Below are 21,057 nucleotides of genomic sequence, written 5' to 3' on the forward strand. Positions count from 1 at the left end.
GGAAACCACAGGGCAGACTGGTTCAAAGTACATTGAGAAACACCAGGATGTACTGGATGAAGCGATCAGGGTAACGTGCGCTTCTTGGGAACAGGCATGTGAGAATGCTGATCTGCTGTTATTGCAGATTCCAACTGATACGGGAAATAATCTTCTTCATTGATTTGGAAGTAAAACACCAGCAAATTATTTTCTAAACAAAAAGCATATGTATTTTTTTAAATTAATTAATTAATTTATTTTTGGCTGCGTTGGGTCTTTGTTGCTGCACGTGGGTTTTCTCTAGTTGCGGTGAGGGGGGGGGCTACTCTTCGTTGCGGTGCGCGGGCTTCTCTCTGCGGTGGCTTCTCTTGTTGCGGAGCATGGGCTCTAGGCGCATGGGCTTCAGTAGTTGTGGCACGCGGGCTCAGTAGTTGTGGCTCGCGGGCTCTAGAGTGCAGGCTCAGTAGTTGTGGCACACGGGCTTAGTTGCTCCGCGGCATGTGGGATCTTCCCGGACCAGGGCTCGAACCCGTGTCCCCTGCATTGGCAGACGGATTCTCAACCACTGCGCCACCAGGGAAATCCCAAAAAACATGTGGATGTTTTAAAAACACCAAAATCCCACCAGCATAGAACCAACCATCATTGCATCTGCACTTGAAAGCTGTACCTGGCAGATATCAGCAGACAACGCGAGAACACAGCAGCTCTTGTGCAGCAGTGGGAGCCCCAAATATTGGCTGGCATCAGCTTCTGGGACACTTGTAATTTATTTTTGCTGGGGGGAGGGTGTGGATTCTATAACCAAAGGCTACGAGGCCAGCACCTAAACCCCCAAGGAGGTCACATTAAATGTGGGCCAAGGTTCTCCTCCCCCGAAGATCTTCCTGGCAGTGCTGGGTAGGAACAGCACTGGTATTTCCAAAACAACCACACCCACAACTAGAGTCACATTTCTTACCACTCCTCCCCAGGATGCCCAGGGTTTTGAAAGAGGGGGAAATATACCAATCATATCTCCAGAATTATGACTTTGTTAGAGCTGAACTGCTTCACAGTCCCTTCCTGTCCAGCCCTGGCAGTGGGCCTGGATTGTGATGACCCCGCTTTGCAAACCCACAAATGTAGTTCAAATAATCCCTTTGTCTTCTTTGAAAAGAGAATACAAAGGCATTACCAGACTGAGAAAAAGCACAGCTACACGTGGTAGCTAAACCTCCTTTCCATTTAACAAATAAGTGGCTCCCCTCAGAAACCGTAATTGTTCATCTCAGAGCCCCCCAAAAGACTGTCCTCCTTAAGGGTTTTATAATGTTTCCAGGCACTGAGGAGGTCATCAGATGTTGACGATGTAATTAATTTTAGTAAATACATTATTTCAACTATGGGACAGGCCACTGTTGACTTAATATTTGTCTGTGAGTCAAGTTATTTGGGTAGTATTGGAGTTCTTTTCAGATGCATAAAACAGCTATATTATATTGCACATATCATATGAAAATAGGGCTAAATTAAGAAAATGGCAAATAAACATCTTGGTTATATCTTCAAATAGTGGAGGTCTGAAAAATTCGATCCTAAAATACGAGAAGCTACCATCACAGTATTTGGGATAAAATGGAGTGCTATCAGCTTGGATATGAGTTGGGCTGAGTTCAATAAGGAAACCAGTTTACAAGGGATGTGCTCGGAGTCGTTCACAAAAGAAGGAATAAGCTGGAATGGAAGTGTTCTCTGGTTCTCTGACTTCCAGTGTTGCTACAGAACCCAACTTCACAGGCCTCTTCTGGATCTCAACTCTAGCAGCAAGATCCTCCCATAACATCTGTTACCCTGGGCCCTCTTTGGGTCATGATGAAAGTTAAGTCAGGAGAAGAAAACTTCAAAGACCCAGCCTTGATTAGGCCCTGCAGACTGGACCCCTCCTCATGACCACTTCACGTACTCCTAAGTGTCTTAATCTGTCATAGCCCCCACTGGCAAGGTGAAGATCACGTATACTGCTGATGTGTCTGAAAAATAAACTCTTTTGCAGCCTGAGAATCAGAAATACCTTCTCCCCCTTTTTAATGGCCTGTACATTAATGTGCCCCAGCCAGCGAGGCACAGGGCAGAGCTTTCACCTGGGTCAGAAGGTTGTGGAACTCTTCCACTGCCTGTGAATGTGCCATGGGATTTAGCACCAGGTGTTGGAAGAGATTGACGGGCTCAGCATTACGAAATGTCTTAGGGATCGGGATGGTCAGGGGCAGGAAGGTGTTACCAATGAGGAAATGATGGAGAGACCTTCGCTGGAGGCCTCGGCCCAAGAACCAGAGGATGTCCTGGAGCCGCTGGGAGAGCATGCCATGCTGCCAGTCTGTTAGGGGCAGCTGCAGCAACAGGTGCATGAGGGCTGTTTTGAAGTGGTAAGAGGTGAGGATGGGGTGGGAAGCTCCCTGGGGTAAACTCTGAAGGTCCCGGAGACTCAAAATGATCTGGAGGCACTTGAGGTGACAGGTGTTCTCGGGAGCAAAACGCCCGACCAGCTTTAGGAACAAGTGCTCACAGGCTGCAAAGGACTCGGGCCAGTCCACGCTGGTGAACTGTTCCTGGTCAGGGGCCTGACTCACCAGGTAGACCAAGGTGTCTTCCCGTTGCACACCCAGGACCAGGCGGATTGAGAGAAAGCGGCCTGAGCGGTAGTCCAGCCTGAGCTTGCAGGAGGTGGTGGACGGCGGCAGGCTGAGCTTGAAGTCATACTTGTGGGCCACGAGGGCCCAGGCATTGCCCACCATGTTCCGGAACCACTGCACGGTCTTACACACATCCAGGTAGGAGCCAGTGCAGAGAGCCGCCTTGATGGAGCTATTACACTTGCCCAGGAGGGCTGAGTGGTCCCTGTGGTGGTGCACCAGGCACAACACGTCCCCCAGAAGCTTCTCGCGCTTGCACACGCATTCCGACTCGACCAGCACGCAGCCACAGCGGCGGCCTAGGGCCAGATCCCTCATCTCCAGCACAAACATAGTGCCCTGAGGGGGAACAATGGGCACCAGGATGTCAAATTTCTGGGTCTCGTGGAGGGTTCCCCATTTCTCGAAGGCAGCCCCGATGCCCAGGCAGTCCTCCAACTGTGGGTGAGCCTCCCGGCGGCTGAGCACCCGACAGGCCTCGATGAGGTCGTCCACAAAGCTCTCCACGAACTCGCAGGTGCAGGGCAGGTCCCGGGTGACGTTCTGGATGTGGTGTTTGTGAAAGGATTCCAGCACCTCCCTCGGGGGGAAGTCGGTAAGCCAGTTGTAGGAGGTGACAGGCACGCCACGGACCTCCTCCTCCTCCTCATCGCTGCTGGAATCAAAGGCCGGCTCATGCTGCATGTTCTGTCGCAGGAGCTCAAAGATGAGAAAAAAGCAAAAGAGGCCAGCGTTCCACAGGTTTCCCAGCATCCAGCCCAGCGGCCCCTCCTGGCCATCCGCCTGGAACGGCCACCCCTTGTCTTTCTTCCCCAGCACTAACTGGTCACTGGATGTGTCTCCTCTCCAGAAGTTCTCTGCCTTCTGCTTCTCCTCAGCTGCTCGCTTCCTCTGTTCAAACTCTAGCTCTAACTGGCGCATCTCCTCGCTCATCCGCTTCTCCAGCTGCCGACTCCTGGCTAGTGTGTCCAGGTCCATCCGGTCACTGACCATCAAGGGGTGGTGCACAACATACATCACTGCCAAGAACAGAAGGCTTATCACAGCCATGGAGGCCTCTGCATCTAGAGAAGTAGGAGGGTGGGAGTCAGTGGTGATCTTCGGGACTCATCTGCTCTCCAGCGTGTATTCCCCATAGCCCTGGAACCCCAAATCCTGGAAGTCAGCTACTCAGGAGGAACAGAAAGCTCACAGAGCTGGGGTTGGACAGAGCAAGGGCGGCCTGCCTGGGAGGATTTGGGGGAAAAGGGGGGCAGCAGGATGTGCCACCCAGCCTCTCTACTGCTTTCCTTCCACATGGTGTGGGTGGTATTTAGGCCTCCAGAATGTGGACATGGGACTCTCTTCATTCCTAGGATGGGGAGGGGGACCCTGTTCTAGGGTGGCCTCACCCAACTCATCAGTCCACCATGGGCACCAGGTGTGCCCTGCTGATCCCAGAGGCTCCCTTCCATGGGCAGAAGGCACTGGTCTGCCTGGGCAACACCTTTCTTCTCGCCAGGCCATCAGCCCCAGGCCAGGTGGGATGCTGTAGCATCCCACTTCCTCTGTCACTTCACAGTCCTCATTCTGCTCAGTCTGTGTCATCGGACCACTCAGCAGCTCCTCCTCCCCCGTGCCCAGTGGGCCAACCCCCCGGGGGGGAGGCGGCCAAGGAGGCACAGTGCCACCAGCCACTTCTCCACTGCTGCTGCTGTGCTCTCAGAGGTCCTACCGGGGCTGCCGGATACCCCATTGGTGGGCCAGGCCCAAAGGCAGGCACAGCTCCACCTCTTGGCCCAGGAAGCTTCGTGAAGAACCGGATGCCCAAGGACTCCTGAGAGCCCGCAGTAGTGGGTTCCTCTGCCTACCCATCCACCACAAAGGCCTGAAGCTTCCTGCACTCACCCAACCTGTTCACAAGCTACTGGGCTTACCGAGATCATGAAGGACCAGCCGCGTGGGCGCTGAAGCCAGGTGGGGGACTCTCCTCCCTTTGGAACTCGTCCTTGCTTAGTCTCACCGCCCTCTCCAGGAGCCCTGTTAAAATTTACAACGTACCTGGGGGCTTTGGCTCAAAGCCATGTGCCGCCCCACCCCCCCCCCATTCATAACTTACCCAAATTCCACGCCTAGAGATCTGAACTCTCATCCTCCTATTTAGACCAAGCCAACTCAAGGTTTCTCCCGGGACCTGGGACCAGGTTACTCACGGTCGGCGTTAGCACGAACACGGTCTTAAAGAGCCCGCGCGGCCTGACCGTCCCCGCCTTCTCCCCCGCACGGAGGGGGCTCCGGGTTCCTCGCCGGGTCCGCCCGCGGACATGGCCCCGCTCCCCTCTCCCGGGGAGCACACCATGTTTATCGAAGGGTCCGATTGTCTGTGAGCCGCGGGCCCCGAGACCCCACGGTGCCGCGCGCCGCTCCGAAGGCGCCAGCCGGACAACGCGCTCCCGCGGTCCAGGCTCCGCCCAGCCCCGCCCAGCCCAGCCCCGCCCACCCAAATCCCCGCCGCGCAGCGAGCGCGCAGCAGGAGTCCAACCCTGGGGCCGGGTGACCCTCCTCGTCAGCGCGCGCCGTGTGTCCGCCGCCTCGCCTCCCGAGGCCCTGCGGAGGGGCTGTGGCCACAGACTTGCTGCTGAGGGGCGCTCACGCCGCAGCCGATCAGCCTCCCTAGAGTCGCGCAAGGGGGCACTGCAGGGCCGGCTGTCCGCTTCACTCAGCTGGGTTCAATGGAGAATACACTTAATGGGATTTTAGAATAGATTTACAGTGAGGATGATGGTGGCATAACCAAGAAAGCATGGGGGGACCGTCATTCCCACTTCAGGCTGGCCCTGCGCAAAATGGTAGTTCCCAACCGGGGTCCTTGGACTCTTTAATCAATAGAAATTTGTAAAAGGCCAGATGAGAAATTCAGGCAAGGCTTTATTGGGACTCCTGCTGCAGCAGGAGAGAGAGAAAACAAGCAAGTTTCCCTTGCTCATTCCCTGAGCGGGTGGGGGGAGCTGGTTTTTCAAATGGGGTGAGGGTAGGGGTAGGTCCAGGGGTCTAGGGGGAGGGGTGGCTTGGGTGGTCTGACCACCCTCTTGGTGGTGCCCTTTGCAGGAATCTTGCCCAGGACCCTGCTTTTGCTGGGACACCTCAGAAGTGGCAGTTGGGTTTTTGGTCTTTTTGTATCTTGTTTATAATTTGCCTCAAGTACCACATGCATGTAGTTATTTTTAGTCCCTTATAGTTTCTTTGTATTCTGTTGCAGAGGAAATGTTTGTCCAGGTGCAAGCACTGCAGCAAAGGATCCCAGGTCCCCTCTATCTCAGTACAGCAGGTGAAGTGTGTGGTCAGCATCCTTAATGTGCCTCACCAGACTCAGGTGTCTTTCCCCAACCCCTTTCTCCTATCAAAGTGACTCTCATGAAAGGACCAGACAACACCCAAAGACCTGGCCTGAGGCCTTACTAGCCTCTTGGGAATAAGAATCCTAAATCTACAGGGTGACTCAGGTGATAAGATGGGTGTGTAAAAGAGAACTTTATAAAGTGTGGAGACCAGACGAGCTTATGATTCGCTAAGGAATGCCAACGGAATGGGCTTTTTGAAAAGGATCTTAGAGTCTCAGACAGAACCCCAACCTTCCTTCCTGTCCTGTGTCAGCTATCCAAGGAGAAAAGGAAGTAATGATCTCTCCATAATTACCAATTAAAGTCCTTCTGCTGAAAGACAATCAAGCTTCACGCTTCCTTATCCAGGGTCAATGCAGAGGGGACGTCAAACAATTTGGACAGTACTTCCAAAAATACTGATGTATGTAATTGTGGAGGGGGAAAGAAAGACCGTCTTCTGGCTGACCATGATTGAAGTTCCAAAGTTACTTTTTTATAAACTTGCATGGTGAAGAATAGACCACAGGCTACTCCTACTAAGCATCAGTGCAACTGAGCAATAATAATGAAATTATCATTTTAAAAGTTATGACATGACAGTGTCAGGATGAAAAAAATACATTTCAGAGTGGGCAAAACAATGGTGTTTAGAGCCATGTGTTTAAAGGTGTGTTTTCATGATCAACTAAGGGTTTGCTTTTAAAGTGATTGTCAGGTTAGAAGACATTTGCTAATTCATGGTCTGCACAGAAATTAAGTTGGTTGCTATATCAAAATAGAGACTCCAAGCTAGAGAACTACTAATCCGTTGAAAGATTACACTTAAATCAACAAAAAGCCCTCTAGCAGTGGACATTTCTTGGTCTGTTTTCTGGTGATTTTTCTTCTTCAACATGAAGTTGGCTTAGTGAGTGGGATTAATAGGAAACCAAGTCATTCGGACACCTTGTCATTCACAGTAATTGGTGATTGTACACAAATGACACATGAGTAAACTATAGCAGCGGTCACTCATTTAACAAATATGGTCGTTTTCCCCAAAAATAAATTGAATGGATTTATTTTCATCACTAAAAAATAAATACATGGAAAGTAAGTACCTACGTAATTACTTGATTCTGCCTCTTGGCCTGCAAAACCTAAAATTTGTTGAAGACTATTAGCCTTTTGGGGAGAACAGTTGCTCAAAGACTTGAGAACATTGGAAGAAACATCAGTCATCAATTAGAAAACATGGCAAACAGTTTTGAGTGGTTTTCCTAGGCTTGATGAATCTACAGATGTTACTGATACTGTTCAGTTGTTGCTGTTTATTCAAGAAGCCAAAGCAGAGTTTGTAGTTACTGAAGAAGTAGATTTTATGAATAGTCTGCATGGGACAACTAGAGGCAAAAATATTTCAGAGTTGAGGGACTTCCCTGGTGGTGCAGTGGTTAAGAATCTGCCTGCCAATGCAGGGAACACAGGTTTGATCCCTGGTCTGGGAAGATCCCACATGCCGCGGAGCAACTAAGCCCATGTGCCACAACTACTGAGCCCGTGTGCTGCGACTACCAAAGCCCACGAGCCTAGAGCCCGTGCTCCACAACAAGAGAAGCCACCGAAGTGAGAAGCCTGCACACCGCAAGGAAGAGTAGCCCCCGCTTGCCGCAACTAGGGAAAGCCCACGCACAGCAACGAAGACCCAACAGATCCAGAAATAAATAAATAAAATAAATTAATTTAAAAAAAAAAAGTGAGGGAGCCATTATTAGCCTGTCTCAGGTGATGTTATAGAAGGTGGAAAGAGGCCACACAGAGAAGACTCCCACTGCTAGAGTGGATGGCAGATTATTCGTGAAAAGATAATTATGATCATTGGGATAAGCTGAGCCATAGGTCTGTGAAGATATTTTTAAATGATACACAAACCATAAAGTTTTTGTAAAAGAGTCTTGTGGTGCACCCACGTATTTCCAGTATGTTTACCAAAAATAATCAAATCACTACATAAATCTTACACTCATGTTTTGGTCATCACACAATACACCTATAAAAACATACAAATATACTGTATATATAAAAAATAGAATGTGTAAATCTACATCAACATGGAAAATAGACCATAATATATTAAGTGGGGGGGGGGGGGAAGCAGGTTACAAAAGCATGCTATGGTTTAATACCACTGTGTTATGTGTTGTCTTTATATACTACCTAGGAAATATGCTTAGGAAAAAAGTTTCAAAGGGTAAATTCCAAAATATTTACAGTGATCTTCTAAGGGTGTAGGGATTGATTACGGGTGACTTGTACCTCTTTCTACGCTTTTGAACTGTTTAACAATGAGAAGGTACTATTTTCACAATATAAAGATAACATTCAGACAATGCCCAAATTATGAATGAATGGGCTCTGGTGTGTCTTATTCGAATGGAGCTCAAAATGCGTTTTCTAAAGAAACAGGTGCGCCCAAGCTGGCATGTGTAACCCAGGACCTGATTTGTGCCTGAGCGGCGTCCTCCGGGTTCCGGAGACCCGGGGAAGGGGCTTCCTCCTCCCGGTCAGTTCTGGGGGCTCCACGAGCGCCCTCCCTTCGCCCCTCAGAGGCAACTGTACCCGGAGCCGCGCCTGCACCCTCCTACGCCCAAGCCCCCCCCCCCAATCTCCGTGCTCTCAGCCGGGTCCGCTCCTCCGGGACACATCAGTCACCGCGGGCGAGATTGGGGGCTCACAGTGATGGGGCGCATGGTTGCGAGAAGCTCGCGACCCTCCCGAAAGTGGAGAGCCTGTGAATGAGGGTCTGAGCCATCACTTCCCTGTGCTGCACTAACGAGCAGAGTGCTTCTGCGGGGGAACCTTCGCGGACTTTCCCAGGAATGCCAGCTCCCACCCCGACCCCAGCAGCTCGGCTCGCCCCTGCGCCTTCCGGGCGATCTTCCTCGGCTGGGACATGTCGAAGTTCTCACTATGGTGTTGTAAATTACTTTCCTTCTAGTTCTCATTGTGTTGCAGTTAGCACTTCGTTTAAGTACTGTCCGTGAGGAGCGGTTGTTTTGTTTTTGGTTTTTTTTTTAATTTAATTTTATTTTTTTTGACTGCATTGGGTGTTCGTTGCTGCGCGTGGACTTTCTCTAGTTGCGGCGAGCGGGGACTACACTTTGTTTCGGTGCGTGGGCTTCTCATTGCGGTGGCTTCTCTTGTTGCAGAGCACGGGTTCTAGGCGCGCGGGCTTCAGTAGTCGTGGCATGTGGGCTCAGTAGTTGTGGCTCACGGGCTCTAGAGCGCAGGCTCAGTAGTTGTGGCACACGGGCTTAGTTGCTCGGCGGCATGTGGGATCTTCCCAGTCCAGGGCTTGAACCCGTGTTCCTTGCATTGGCAGGCGGATTCTTAACCACTGCGCCACCAGGAAAGCCCTGACGAGCGTTTTAACTAACGACAAATTTCATTTCAGGATAAAAAAGGCGTGCTTTCTTCTGGGCGGCCGCTACGGCAGGGGCGGGTCCTTCCTCCGAGGGACCTGCGCCCCCAAAGGAAGACCCTTGTAGTCCGGATCTGGAAATGAGGAGTCTCAGGTTGCAAACCCAGGTCAACAGAAGGCCTGCGGGCAGAACCAAGGAAAGACGAGGCGGAAGGACTGAGAGCCCTCGCGTGGATCTGGTCCCCCTATCCAGACGCCAGCTCTCGCCCCGGGGGCCGGACATAGCTGGGAGCTCAGCGAGTCCCCTTGCCAGTCCCCGTGGGGGCGAAGAAAACTCCTCCTTTGCACGATCCATCCTTCCAGGTTGGCAGGATAAAGAGCACAGGGACCGGGTCTCTGAGCCATGTCTCGCTGCCTGCTATCTGGGGCCTGGAAAGTTCTGAACCTCCCAGAGCCTCAGCTTCCTCATCTGATAAACACGATGATAAAAGTCCTTTCCTTTTAAGGTTTGTGTGCAGATTAAATAACCCCATATATTTAGAGGGCCTTGCTCACGGGTTAGTCACCCGCCCCTCCTGGGTGTTGATATCTCATCTGTGTTCACATTACAAAATATGGCACGTACCACAGAAATCTGCACCTTGCTGAGTTGGTTATCTGTTGGTATCTCTAATGAAATTCTGAGAACCTCAAGGGCAAAGACTAAAATTAGACCTAGTTCAGTTCTGGTTGTGCAACAGCTAAGTGTTTTTGAATGAACGAATGGAATAAATGAATGACACAGGTTTGAATAAATGATACAGAGTGTTCCAGCCATGAAAAATAGGAGAGTGTTTGGGTAGGGTAGGGATCATACCTTTTTGCTTTTATAGGCTGTTTGGAAGTTGGAGATAACTTACAGGAAGCAAGCCTAGGATCCACACAGAATCCTGACCAGGATGATGCAGAAATTGGGTCTATGGCCAAGAATTAGATAAGCAAATAAACAAACATTTAGATCTTAAATAAAATATTTGGTTTGGGAGCTATGGGTGGTAGATCAGGGAAGCCAAGGCAAGATAACGGGATACAGTAAACAACTTTGTGAGAAACCATTTTTATCAACCACAAATTTCAAAAAATCATTTTTTTTCACAACTTCAAGGTTTTCATCAAACCAGCTTCTTGTTATCACAAGTTGCAAAAATTATCTTGCTCTGGTGACAAACATTTTTCGAAGCTTGCTGTGCAGTCAAGGCCTGTGTGGACAGATTTGTATGTTGTTGATGCTTCTGAACGTAAAGGGGAAGTTGAAAATTGCTGCCTTGTTTTCAATCAGCCAGGAATGCCCTGTGGAGGAGGAGAATTATTAATAGAAGAGCTGCTACCTGTGCATAAAATGCACCACTCCTGATTGATCAATCTGAATGGCATATCATTGCACATTATTTACTTCTCATATATTTCTTCAGAAAAACAACAGGCTCTCTCCTCTCAGATGTAGCACTTGTACTGTTGGGAGGACAACAAATAGATGCTAATAATTAAATGGAGATTTCAAAGATGTAAGCAGATTCTGTCCAAAGTCTATCCAGATGAATTGTTCATTCATTCAAAAAATATTTATTTGAGCATTTTTTATAACCATGGAAAGTATGTTTGGATCAGATACAATGAAACGTATGAGAACAGGAACTAAGTCCTCAGCAGGGATCTCACCTATACACACATATTTCCGGTTTGTTCTCCCATCTTGCTCTCAGTTTGCTAATTACCATACTTCTCTCTCCTAATGTTCTGATCTTCATCATTACAGAGTTTTCTTTCCATATTCTGATCTACTTACTTTTTCTTCTCGTGTTTCATTAGCATTTTTCCAAAGTTTTTTAGAGTTCTTTCGTAGATTTTCAGCCATTTATACATTTCTTAAATATTTAAGCCTTTGAATAAAACAAACATTCAAAAAATGCATAAACATTTTTATCAAGTAAATACTGGTCAAAAAGGCATTCTATCTCCCCACAAATTGATTATTAATTACAAAAGGAAAAATAGTAGCTTCACAGCAGAGAGATCTGGCAAGAGGTCAAAATTAACATCACCATGGTGTGCTTCCTGGGACATAGAAAGGACACAACATCGCCCACATAATATTCCTGCCAAAAGTGCATAACTTGTATAACCCGTACTGTGGGGAAACATAAAATCAAATATAAAGATATTTTACAAAATAACTGGTGTTTACCCTTCAAAATGACAGTGTCAAGAAAGACAAAAAAGGGAATTCCCTGGCTGTCCAGTGGTTAGGACTCTGAGCTTCCACTGCAGGGGGCACGGGTTCCATCCCAGATTGGGGAACTGAGATCCTGAAAGCTGCAAGGTGCAGCCAAAAAAAAAAAAAAAAAAGAATGGTGAGAGAGGAATAGCTCCAGATTTAAGAAAACTAAAGAGATAAGACAATTAGTGAAATGTATAATTCTGCATTGGATATTGGAAGCTGAAAAAGTGCTATAAAAGACATTATTGAGATAACTGTCTAAGTTAGAATATGGCGATAGTATTGCATTACTGTTAGGTGAGAAAATGGATAGGTAAGAAAATGTCCTTATTCTTAAAAAGTCCACACTGGTGTATTAAGGATTAAAGGGGCATGATGTATGCAACTTTAAGTTATTTCAGAAGAAAACACATAGAAAATAGTAAAAACAAATGTGGCAAAATATTAATAATTGGTTAATGTGAATAAAGGGTACATTTAAGTTTGAAATTACTTCAAAATAAAATTTTTAAAAAGAAAAATGAATTTTATCCATATTAACACTTTAAAGTATTAATTTCAAAACGCAGAGCACATCTTAAGCAAACATGTTACACTTTAGAGAAATTCTATGCTTCATTTTATTTATTTATTTTTAACATCTTTATTGGAGTATAATTGCTTTACAATGGTGTGTTAGTTTCTGCTTTATAACAAAGTGAATCAGCTATACATATACATATATCCCCATACCTCCTCCCTCTTGCTCTATGCTTCATTTTAAGAAGAGCAAACATTCAGAAACCACGATGAATCAGTCACTTCCTGCCTCTCACCCACCCATGGTGACATCTGTCAACTAACAGACATGGTTCTCATGTGACACTGGATGTTTGCATGTTCGTTGGTTGAAATGATCGATCACATGAATATCACACAAAGGTGAACCTTGGGAAGACACACTGTGATGCAGAACGTGACCATGCTTCAGCTTGGCAATATTCAAGGGTTTGGCTGTGAGTGTGAAGAGAAATCGGGTGAGAGGGGTGTCATGACTTAGAAAAGAGTAGTGTTGGGCCATATCAGGAATATTTTAAAGTAACTTTTGGAGTTTTAGGTATACAAGCAAGAGGTGTAATATATGTTCATTGAAGAAATCTTAGAAAATACAGGTAAGCAAAAGGAAGAAAATAAAAATCACCCACAACCCTACCACCCAAGATAACTGCTGTAAGCGTTTTGAAGTTGACATAGGTCTGAAGGATGTTCACACAGAGGCCGAAGCGTCGTTAACAGCGTGGCTGTGGGGCCCTACTCCCCCATTCTTCAGTTGTGAGGCCTTGGCTAAGCTATTTGGCCACTTTACATCTCAGTTTTCTTTATCTGTAAAATGGAGAAAATACTACTACCTTGCTCAAAGTATTGATATGAGTAAGTGAGGTAATATTTCTAAAGCACTTTAGAACAATGCCTGGCATATGGTAAAACAATATGCCTATTATGTAAATTTTCTTTTTCTCTTCTTTTTTTAAAACTGAAATACTGGGACTTCCCTGGTGGTCCAGTGGGTAAGACTCTGCGCTCCCAATGCAGGGGGCCCGGATTCGATCCCTGGTGAGGGAACTAGATCCCACATGTGCGCCACAGCTAAGAGTCTGCATGCTGCAGCTAAAAGATCCCCCCATGCGGCAACGAAGATCCCCCGTGCCACGACTAAGACACGGCACAGCCAAAATAAATTAATTAATTAAAAAAAAATAACCTGAAATACTATAACAGGTAAAACTAACCTATGGTAGAAAAAAATCATAACAGTGAATCCCCCTAGGGGCAGAGATTGATTAAGAAGGGCATGAGGGAACTTTCTGGGGTAATGATAATGTTCTATACCTTGGTGGGGGGGTTGAGTTTACACAGATTTATGAGTTTGTCAAAACACTGAGAATTTTACACTTAAGGTCTGTGCATTTCATTACATGTAAATTTTATTTCAAAGGAACAAAAAACTGTAAGCAAATATTGAAATATTGTTAATGATGTTCATGCTGAAGTATTTAGGGGAAAGTATACCGGTGCCTGTAATTTACTTCAAAATGCATCAAAAAATAAGGTGGATTGATGGACGGATAGAAGGTTGGATAAATGGATAGATATGTAATAAAGCAAGTATAGTAAAATGTTAATGGTAGAATTGAGGTAGTGTTCATCATAAAATTCTTTCAGTTTTTTGGTATGACTAAAATTTATAATAATATATAAAAAATGGGGAAAATAATATATAATACTGTGGTACTAACTTGCTGTTTCTGCTCTAAGATGTATCATGATAATCCTATGTTATTAGTTTTTTCTATGAATGTAATCATTGTAATGTCATATTCTATAGATTGATGTAATTAACTAAACCACTATTACATATTTCAATTAATTCTGAATTCATTACAAAGCAGTGAGAAGAATGCTTCATGAAAGAACTCTCATTAATACCCTCAAAGATTTACGAGAAGACATTTTCTCCATGAAACTAGAACAAGATACCCTTTAAAAAATTAGAGTCCTGGGGAGGGAGGGATAAATTAGGAGTTTGGAATTAACAGATACACACTAAAACAGATAAACAGCAAGGACCTACTGTATAACACAGGGGACTATATTCAATATCTTGTAATAACCTGTAATGGAAAAGAATCTGGAAAAGAACATATATGTATATGTGTATATATATAACTGAATCACTTTACTATACACCTGAAATAACACAACATTGTAAATCAACTATATTCAAATTAAAAAATATTAGAATCCAAAAGGATTTTTTGGAAATTAAAAACTTGATAATAGGAATGAAAAACTCTGTAGAGAGACTGAACGATAAAACCAAAGAAATCTCCCCAAGTTAGAGTGAACATGCAAAGGGCTGCAAAAGAGTAGAGAAAAGTTACAAGGGTCAGCCAAGTAGGTCCAACATATGACAATTTGGTGTCCCAGAAAGAACAGGGAAAAAGTGAAGGAGGAAATCTCATCAAAGAAATAATGAAACAAGTACCCACAACTGGAGGACATGAGTTTTCAGATTGAAACTGAGTGCCCAGCACATGGACGAAAATAAACCCACACCAAGGTATCTTCAGAACACTCAGGACAAACAGAGGATTCTACAAGTTTCTGGACAGAAACAGGTCACATACACAGGATCAGAAAGAATGGTGTCAGACTTCTCAGCACAGCATTAGAAGCAAAGAGATGAAAGAACAATGCCTTCAAAGTTCTGAAGGAAAATGGTTTCCAAGTCTAGAATTTTATGCTCAGGCAAATTACCAAACAAGAGAGTAGGAATAAAGAGGGTTTTAGCCATACAAGGTTTAAAAAGAAAGTACAACCTCCCGTGTAACCCTTTTCTTTCTTTTTCTTTCTTTCTTTTTTTTTTGTTTTGAATTCTACCAGTCTTTGAGCACTTCACCTACTATATGCTGTGTTGAGTATTAGTTTCATACCTTTCATTTTTTAATTTTTTTTGGCTGTGGAGCTTGTGGGATCTTAGTTCCCAGGCCAGGGGTCAAACCTAGGCCCCCTGCAGTAGAAGCACGGAGTCCTAACCACTGGACTGCCAGGGAATTCCCTGTACCCCTTTTCAAGAAGCTGAAACCACCACCTTGCTGGCTGCCCAACTGCCTGTGCTTCCAGGCCTCCTCGTGGCCTCGCCTGCTTGGTAGACGCCCAGGGAAGCTGAGGCCAGGCTTTTAGGCAGACATTCTGCCTCATCCGACCTTCTCCTGGTGCCTCCGTCTATTGGGACCACATTGCCCTTTCTTTGCACAGCTGGGTTTGTGCTTGCTACCCGTTTTCTCAAAACTGAGCAATATATATATATATATATTTTTTTTTTTTTAAATAAAGTTATTTTATTTTAATTTTCGGCTGCATTGGGTCTTTGTTGCTGCACACGGGCTTTCTCTAGTTGCAGCGAGCGGGGGCTACTCTTCATTGCAGTGCACGGGCTCCTCATGATGGTGGCTTCTCTTGTTGCGGAGCATGGACTCTAGGTGCGTGGGCTTCAGTAGTTGTGGCACGCGGGCTCACTAGTTGTGGCACGTGGGCTCACTAGTTGTGGCACACGGGCTTAGTTGCCCCATGGCATGTGGGATCTTCCTGGACCAGGGCTCGAACCCGTGTCCCCTGCATTGGCAGGCAGATTCTTAACCACGGCACCACCAGGGAAGCCCCCTGAGCAATATATTGATTACAGATCATACACAAGTAGTAAATTTATAAACAAAAGCAAAAGAATGGCTCACATAAAAGTCAGGAAAGTGGTTACTTCTGGTGGGGGGAGTGGGAGGAACCACTGGAAGCCCCCCATGGGGTTTCTGAGGTTCTAGGGTGATGGGCACATAGGTGTATGATCTCTTTTCCTATTTCTTTGGCACCTTGGTCTCTGGCAGGAATTAGTATTCCAAGCCTTCCCTAAACCTGCCCTCAGCTGTGCCTGCCTCTGAGAAGGGCTTACGCTTGGTGATCCTCCTCACAACGGGCACAGTCACGAGTACATGGCAGGTATTGTGTCCATGCTTGTTGGCTTATTAAAAAGTTGGTTGCAGGGAGTTCCACGGGCAGTCCAGTGGTTAGGACTCCACGCTGTCACTGTTGAGCGCCCGGGTTCAGTCCCTGGTCAGGGAACTAATATCCCACAAGCCGTGCAGTGCCGAAAAAAAAAAAAAAAAGTTGGTTTGATACACAGTTGGGAAGACTATGGTGCCTCAGGAAAAGATTATTAGGGCTTGGGATTTGGAGTTCATCCCAACCGGCAGTCTGGGCTGGGGGCTTGGAGCTGCCAAGATGAAACCAAATTGGCGCCCAAAGAGAAAGGTGGGCAGGAGTGCAGTAAGACGCAATGCAAGTATGGTTTTTTTCTTTAAAGGCTCCACTCTGCCATAGAAATTGGAGGGAATAGCACGGTAGGAATCGGGGAGCCTGAGAGAGGATCTGCCCAGTAGGAGATTCAGCCGGTCACAAGTCTGTCCTCCGTCTGTGATAGAAACCAGTCCTCCAAACTGCAAGCCACCAGCTGCCTGCTTGGTTCTATCAAGGAGCCAGTATGAGCCATGCCTTAACACATGACTTCCTTTGCAGGGGGTCAACATTTCTATATAGTTATGATGTTATTTCATTTTTAAACGAGCATATGGCAACCCACAGGCAAAAATGAATTCTCAGTCCCTTCAAGTCAATCACCTGGAGAGGCCACATATTCAGACCAACAGTGCATTCTGGTACAGCCCCCAACCTACAGCGATGCTGCTGGATATACCTTATGCCAGCAAACTGCCATCTCTGTGAGGGCTGTAGTTTGGGGAAGAGCCAAGAGTCATTCAGAACCCAGTGCGCTGTGTGGAAGGGCCATCAGGTTTGGTAGGACCATTTGGGATAAGAAAAGAAGGATATGGCAAAGAATGAGGCAGTCTTCCTGTGTTTGAGCCACAAACTGTCTCCAAACACAAAGTGTTTCATAAATACTTTTGAGAAGCACTATTTCCTGGCATAGTTCTAGGTGCCCAGCAGCCCTATGGAGTAGGTAAAACTCTCCCCGTTACACAGACAATGCACCTGAGGCACAGAGTCACTAAGAACTTACCCAAGGGAATTCCCTGGCAGTCCAGTGGTTAGGACTTTGCGCTTTCACTGCAGGGGGCCCGGGTTCAATCCCTGGTCAGGGAACTAAGATCTCTCAAGGCGTGAAGCGCGGCCAAACAAAAGAACTTACCCAAGATTGCACAGCTAGTAAGGGGTGAACCTGGGATTTGAACCCAAGCAGTCTGACACAAGACTCCATGCTTTTTAAAAAAAAAGGTGTTTTTTTGATGTGGACCATTTTTAAAGTCTTTATTGAAGTTGTTACAATATTGCTTCTGTTTTATGTTTTGGTTTTTTGGCCCCAAGGCATGTGGGATCTTAGCTTCCAGACCAGGGATTGAACCTGCACCGCCTGCATTGGAAGGCGAAGTCTTAACCACTGGATTGCCAGGGAAGTCCCAAGACTCCATGCTTTTAATCACTACGTCAAACTGCCTGGAAGGGAACAAAGCTTTTTTAGAAACATGCACCAGATGAAATAATTAGAAAATCAATTTTGTCTCTACATATTTAAATCATATATATATATATATATATATATATATATATATATATATATGAATTCTGTCTGGTTTCCTGGTACAGTCCTGGAACTAGTATAGTGACTGGCACATAGGAGAGAGTAAATTTTGCTATATGAAGAAGTGAGTGAATGAATAAAGTAGTTCAAAGTATGCATTACTAGGTGAACTGATGTTCTAAGCAAATAAAGAGGGAAGTATCATTTATTGATTCCCTTCTTGATGTAGGACATTGTGTTTCCTGGAGTCATCTGATTTAGCCTCACTCTAACCCTATAAGGTGCATGTTCAATCCTAAGTCAGGAGCCATTTCACCATCCAATATGCAAGTTACCTTTAAAGGGCTTTTGGGTGACCCAGCACTCCTCTTTCTCAGCCCCAAGAATTCAGGCAACTTAAAGGCTTCCGGGACACACCGAAGACAATCACCTAGTCCCTTGGTGTTTCACTCTCATTTCTAACAGTCCGTAACCCCTGCCCATGGTCCCTCCATCAGGTGTACCTAATCTCCTGCTCCACCTCCTGCAGTGGCCTCCCAGCTCTACTGCCTGTCTCTGGTTCCCCACCCCTGGCTCTCCCACTATCCATCTTACCTACCACTGTCAGCATCACTTTCTCCATAACTAGCTCTGTGAGGAAACCCCCGTAAAGAGGATCTGGAATGAGATGGCCCGGCTTTGAGGCAGGTGAAGCCAGGCAAGTCATTTATCTTCTATGGGCCTCAGTTCCTTCCTTGGTAAAATGGGAAAAATCAATATATTTCATAGAACTTTATGGGAATTAAATGAGATTATGTGCGCTAAAGTATTTTGCAGGGACTTCCCTGATGGGTAAGACCCTGTGGGGAACTAGATCCCACATGCCACAACTAAGACCCAGTGCAGCCAAATTAATTAATTAATTATTTTTTAAAAAATAAAGTACTTTGCAAATGCTTGCCACATGATCGATAGTATTTTTTTTTCCTTTGCGTAATCTAAATGTTGGTCCCTCTAATCAAACACCTGCTATAAAGTTGCAAGAAACAAAATCTCCCAAACCAGAAACTTGCTAAGGCTTCCTACTGTCTCCTAGGATAAAGCAAAATCTCTTTACAATGACATTATTTTTTCAAGAGATTCTAAGTTATATCTATCCAAGTTATGTCACATTGTTCCATTCCTTACATTTGCCTTGCACTCAGCTGAATTGAACTCTTAACAGTTCCTGGGACTTGCCTCTGTCTTTCCACATTTATACTTTTGCTTTTTCTGTGTCCCCCTGAAATCTCCTCCACTCCCTGCCTCTACTGAAATCCTGATCGGCCTTTTTACATCACAACTGCAAAGCCTCAGCCAGTCTCCTAAATTAGAAGTGAGCTCTCTGATCTTCCAATGCCCCCTTGTGGCACTGACTGCATTCCGCTTTTTAATTGCAGTTATTCGTATGTTTTATTTCTCCCGCAAGACTGTAACTTCTCAAGGGTTCTAACTGTGTCTCATTTTTCTCTGTGTATCTAAAAGTGCTCACGGAGTTTACTGCACATATAAATATCTGAGAGGTAACTAAATGAAGTGACAGACCTTAAGGTACAGAAATGTAGGGCCTGGGAGCCTGGGTAACCGTGTATCTAGGTCCGGGAGAGGCAGCACAAAGGGGCACACGCAGACTGGAATGAGGCTAGAGCTGAGCCCAACTTGGTAACTAATGTCCCCTCAAGGGTCTGTGCCTGCTGCGGTGCTCCCAGGTCCTTCAGCTTCGTGGGGATAATCCTGTTTTTAATTTTTTTTCAAATAAACCTTATTGAGATGTAATTTATACACCATACAATTCTTCCATTTTTTAAAAAAAGTATTTATTTATTTATTTTGGCTTCACCGGGCCTTAGTTGCGGCGCATTTAGTTTCAGCATACAGGATCTTTAGTTGCGGCATGTGGACTCTTCGTTGTGGCATGCATGTGGGATCTAGTTCCCCGACCAGGGATTGAACCCGGGCCCCCTGCATTGGGAGCGTGGAGTCTTACCCACTGGACCACCAGGGAAGTCCCAATTCTTCCATCTAGAATTTACAGTTCAATGGTTTTAAATCTGCATTCAGAGTTGTGCACCAATCACCACAGTCGAATATTAGAACATTTTCATCACCGCAACAAGAAAATTTGTTCCATTAGCAGTTACACCCCATCCATCCTCTCCTACACCCTCCCTTACCTCCACCCCATTCCCACCCCACTGGCAACCACTCTACTTTCTGTCTTGATAGATTTGCCTATTAATGAATTTGTGCATTCATTCATCAGTTGATGGACATTTGGGTTGTTTCCACTTCTTGGCTATTATTATTATTATATTTTATAAATTTATTTATTTTATTTATTTATTTTTGGCTGTGTTGGGTCTTTGTTGCCGCGCACGGGCTTTCTCTAGTTGCGGCGAGTGGTGGCTACTCTTTGTTGTGGTGCGTGGGCTTCTCATTGCGGTGGCCTCTCTTGTTGCAGAGCATGGGCTCTAGGCATGCGGGCTTCAGTAGTTGTGGCTCGCAGGCTCAGTAGTTGTGGTGCGCGGGCCTAGTTGCTCCGCGGCATGTGGGATCTTCCCGGACCAGGGCTCGAACCTGTGTCCCCTGCATTGGCAGGCGGATTCCCAACCACCGTGCCACCAGGGAAGCCCTTCTTGGCTATTATGAATAGTGTTTCTATGAACATTTGTATATAAGATTTTGTGTAGACATCTGTTTTCAATTCTCTGGGTAGATAGAGCCCTAGGAGTAGAATTGTTGGGTCAAATGATGTCTGTTTAACTTTTTGAGGAACTGCCAAACCATTTTCCAAAGTGGCTGCACCATTTTACATTCCCACCAGAAATGTATAAGATTTCCAATTTCTCCATATTCTTGCCAACACTTGTTACTGTCTGCCCTTATTATAGCCATCCTAGTAGATGTGAAGTAGTGTCTGAAAGTGGTTTGACTTGCATTTCCCTAATTACTAATGTTGTTAGCATCTTTTCATGTGCTTATTGACCATTTATATATTTTCTTTAGAGGAATATCTGTTCAAATCCTTTGCCCATTTTACAATTGGGTTATTTGTCTTCTTATTGACTTGTAAGAGTTCTTTATATATTCTGGATACTAGTCCCTTATCAGTCTTTTCACTTTCCTGATGGTGTCCTTTGAAGCACAATCATTTTCAATTTTGATGAAGTCTAATTTATCAGTTTTTTCTTTTGCTGCTTGTGCTTTTGGCATCATAACTAAGAAATCAATGC

The 21,057-nt window shown here is 45.7% G+C and overlaps 2 protein-coding genes across 7 annotated transcripts in view; both read right to left on the reverse strand.

Moving 5' to 3' along the window:
* Positions 1-21,057, reverse strand: part of FER1L5 (fer-1 like family member 5) — a 336,005-nt gene that overhangs the window by 279,780 nt on the left and 35,168 nt on the right. The gene's annotated exons all lie outside the window — the stretch shown is intronic.
* On the reverse strand, positions 1,326-4,993 carry ITPRIPL1 (ITPRIP like 1). Of its 6 annotated transcripts, none has more exons than XM_082427335.1 (3): positions 4,756-4,993; positions 4,574-4,676; positions 1,326-3,721 (listed from the first exon to the last, which is right to left on the reverse strand). In XM_082427335.1, exon 3 carries the CDS (start codon positions 3,705-3,707, stop codon positions 2,064-2,066), a length of 1,644 nt encoding a protein of 547 aa, XP_082283461.1. In that variant the 5' UTR covers positions 3,708-3,721; positions 4,574-4,676; positions 4,756-4,993; the 3' UTR covers positions 1,326-2,063. The 6 variants fall into 6 exon arrangements, with proteins under 6 accessions (XP_082283461.1, XP_082283462.1, XP_082283464.1 ...); XM_082427336.1 differs by having other exon boundaries at positions 4,574-4,697; XM_082427338.1 differs by having other exon boundaries at positions 4,850-4,984.

Source organism: Balaenoptera physalus (genome assembly GCF_965194825.1).
Source record: "Balaenoptera physalus genome assembly, chromosome: 15".
NCBI lineage: Eukaryota > Metazoa > Chordata > Mammalia > Artiodactyla > Balaenopteridae > Balaenoptera > Balaenoptera physalus.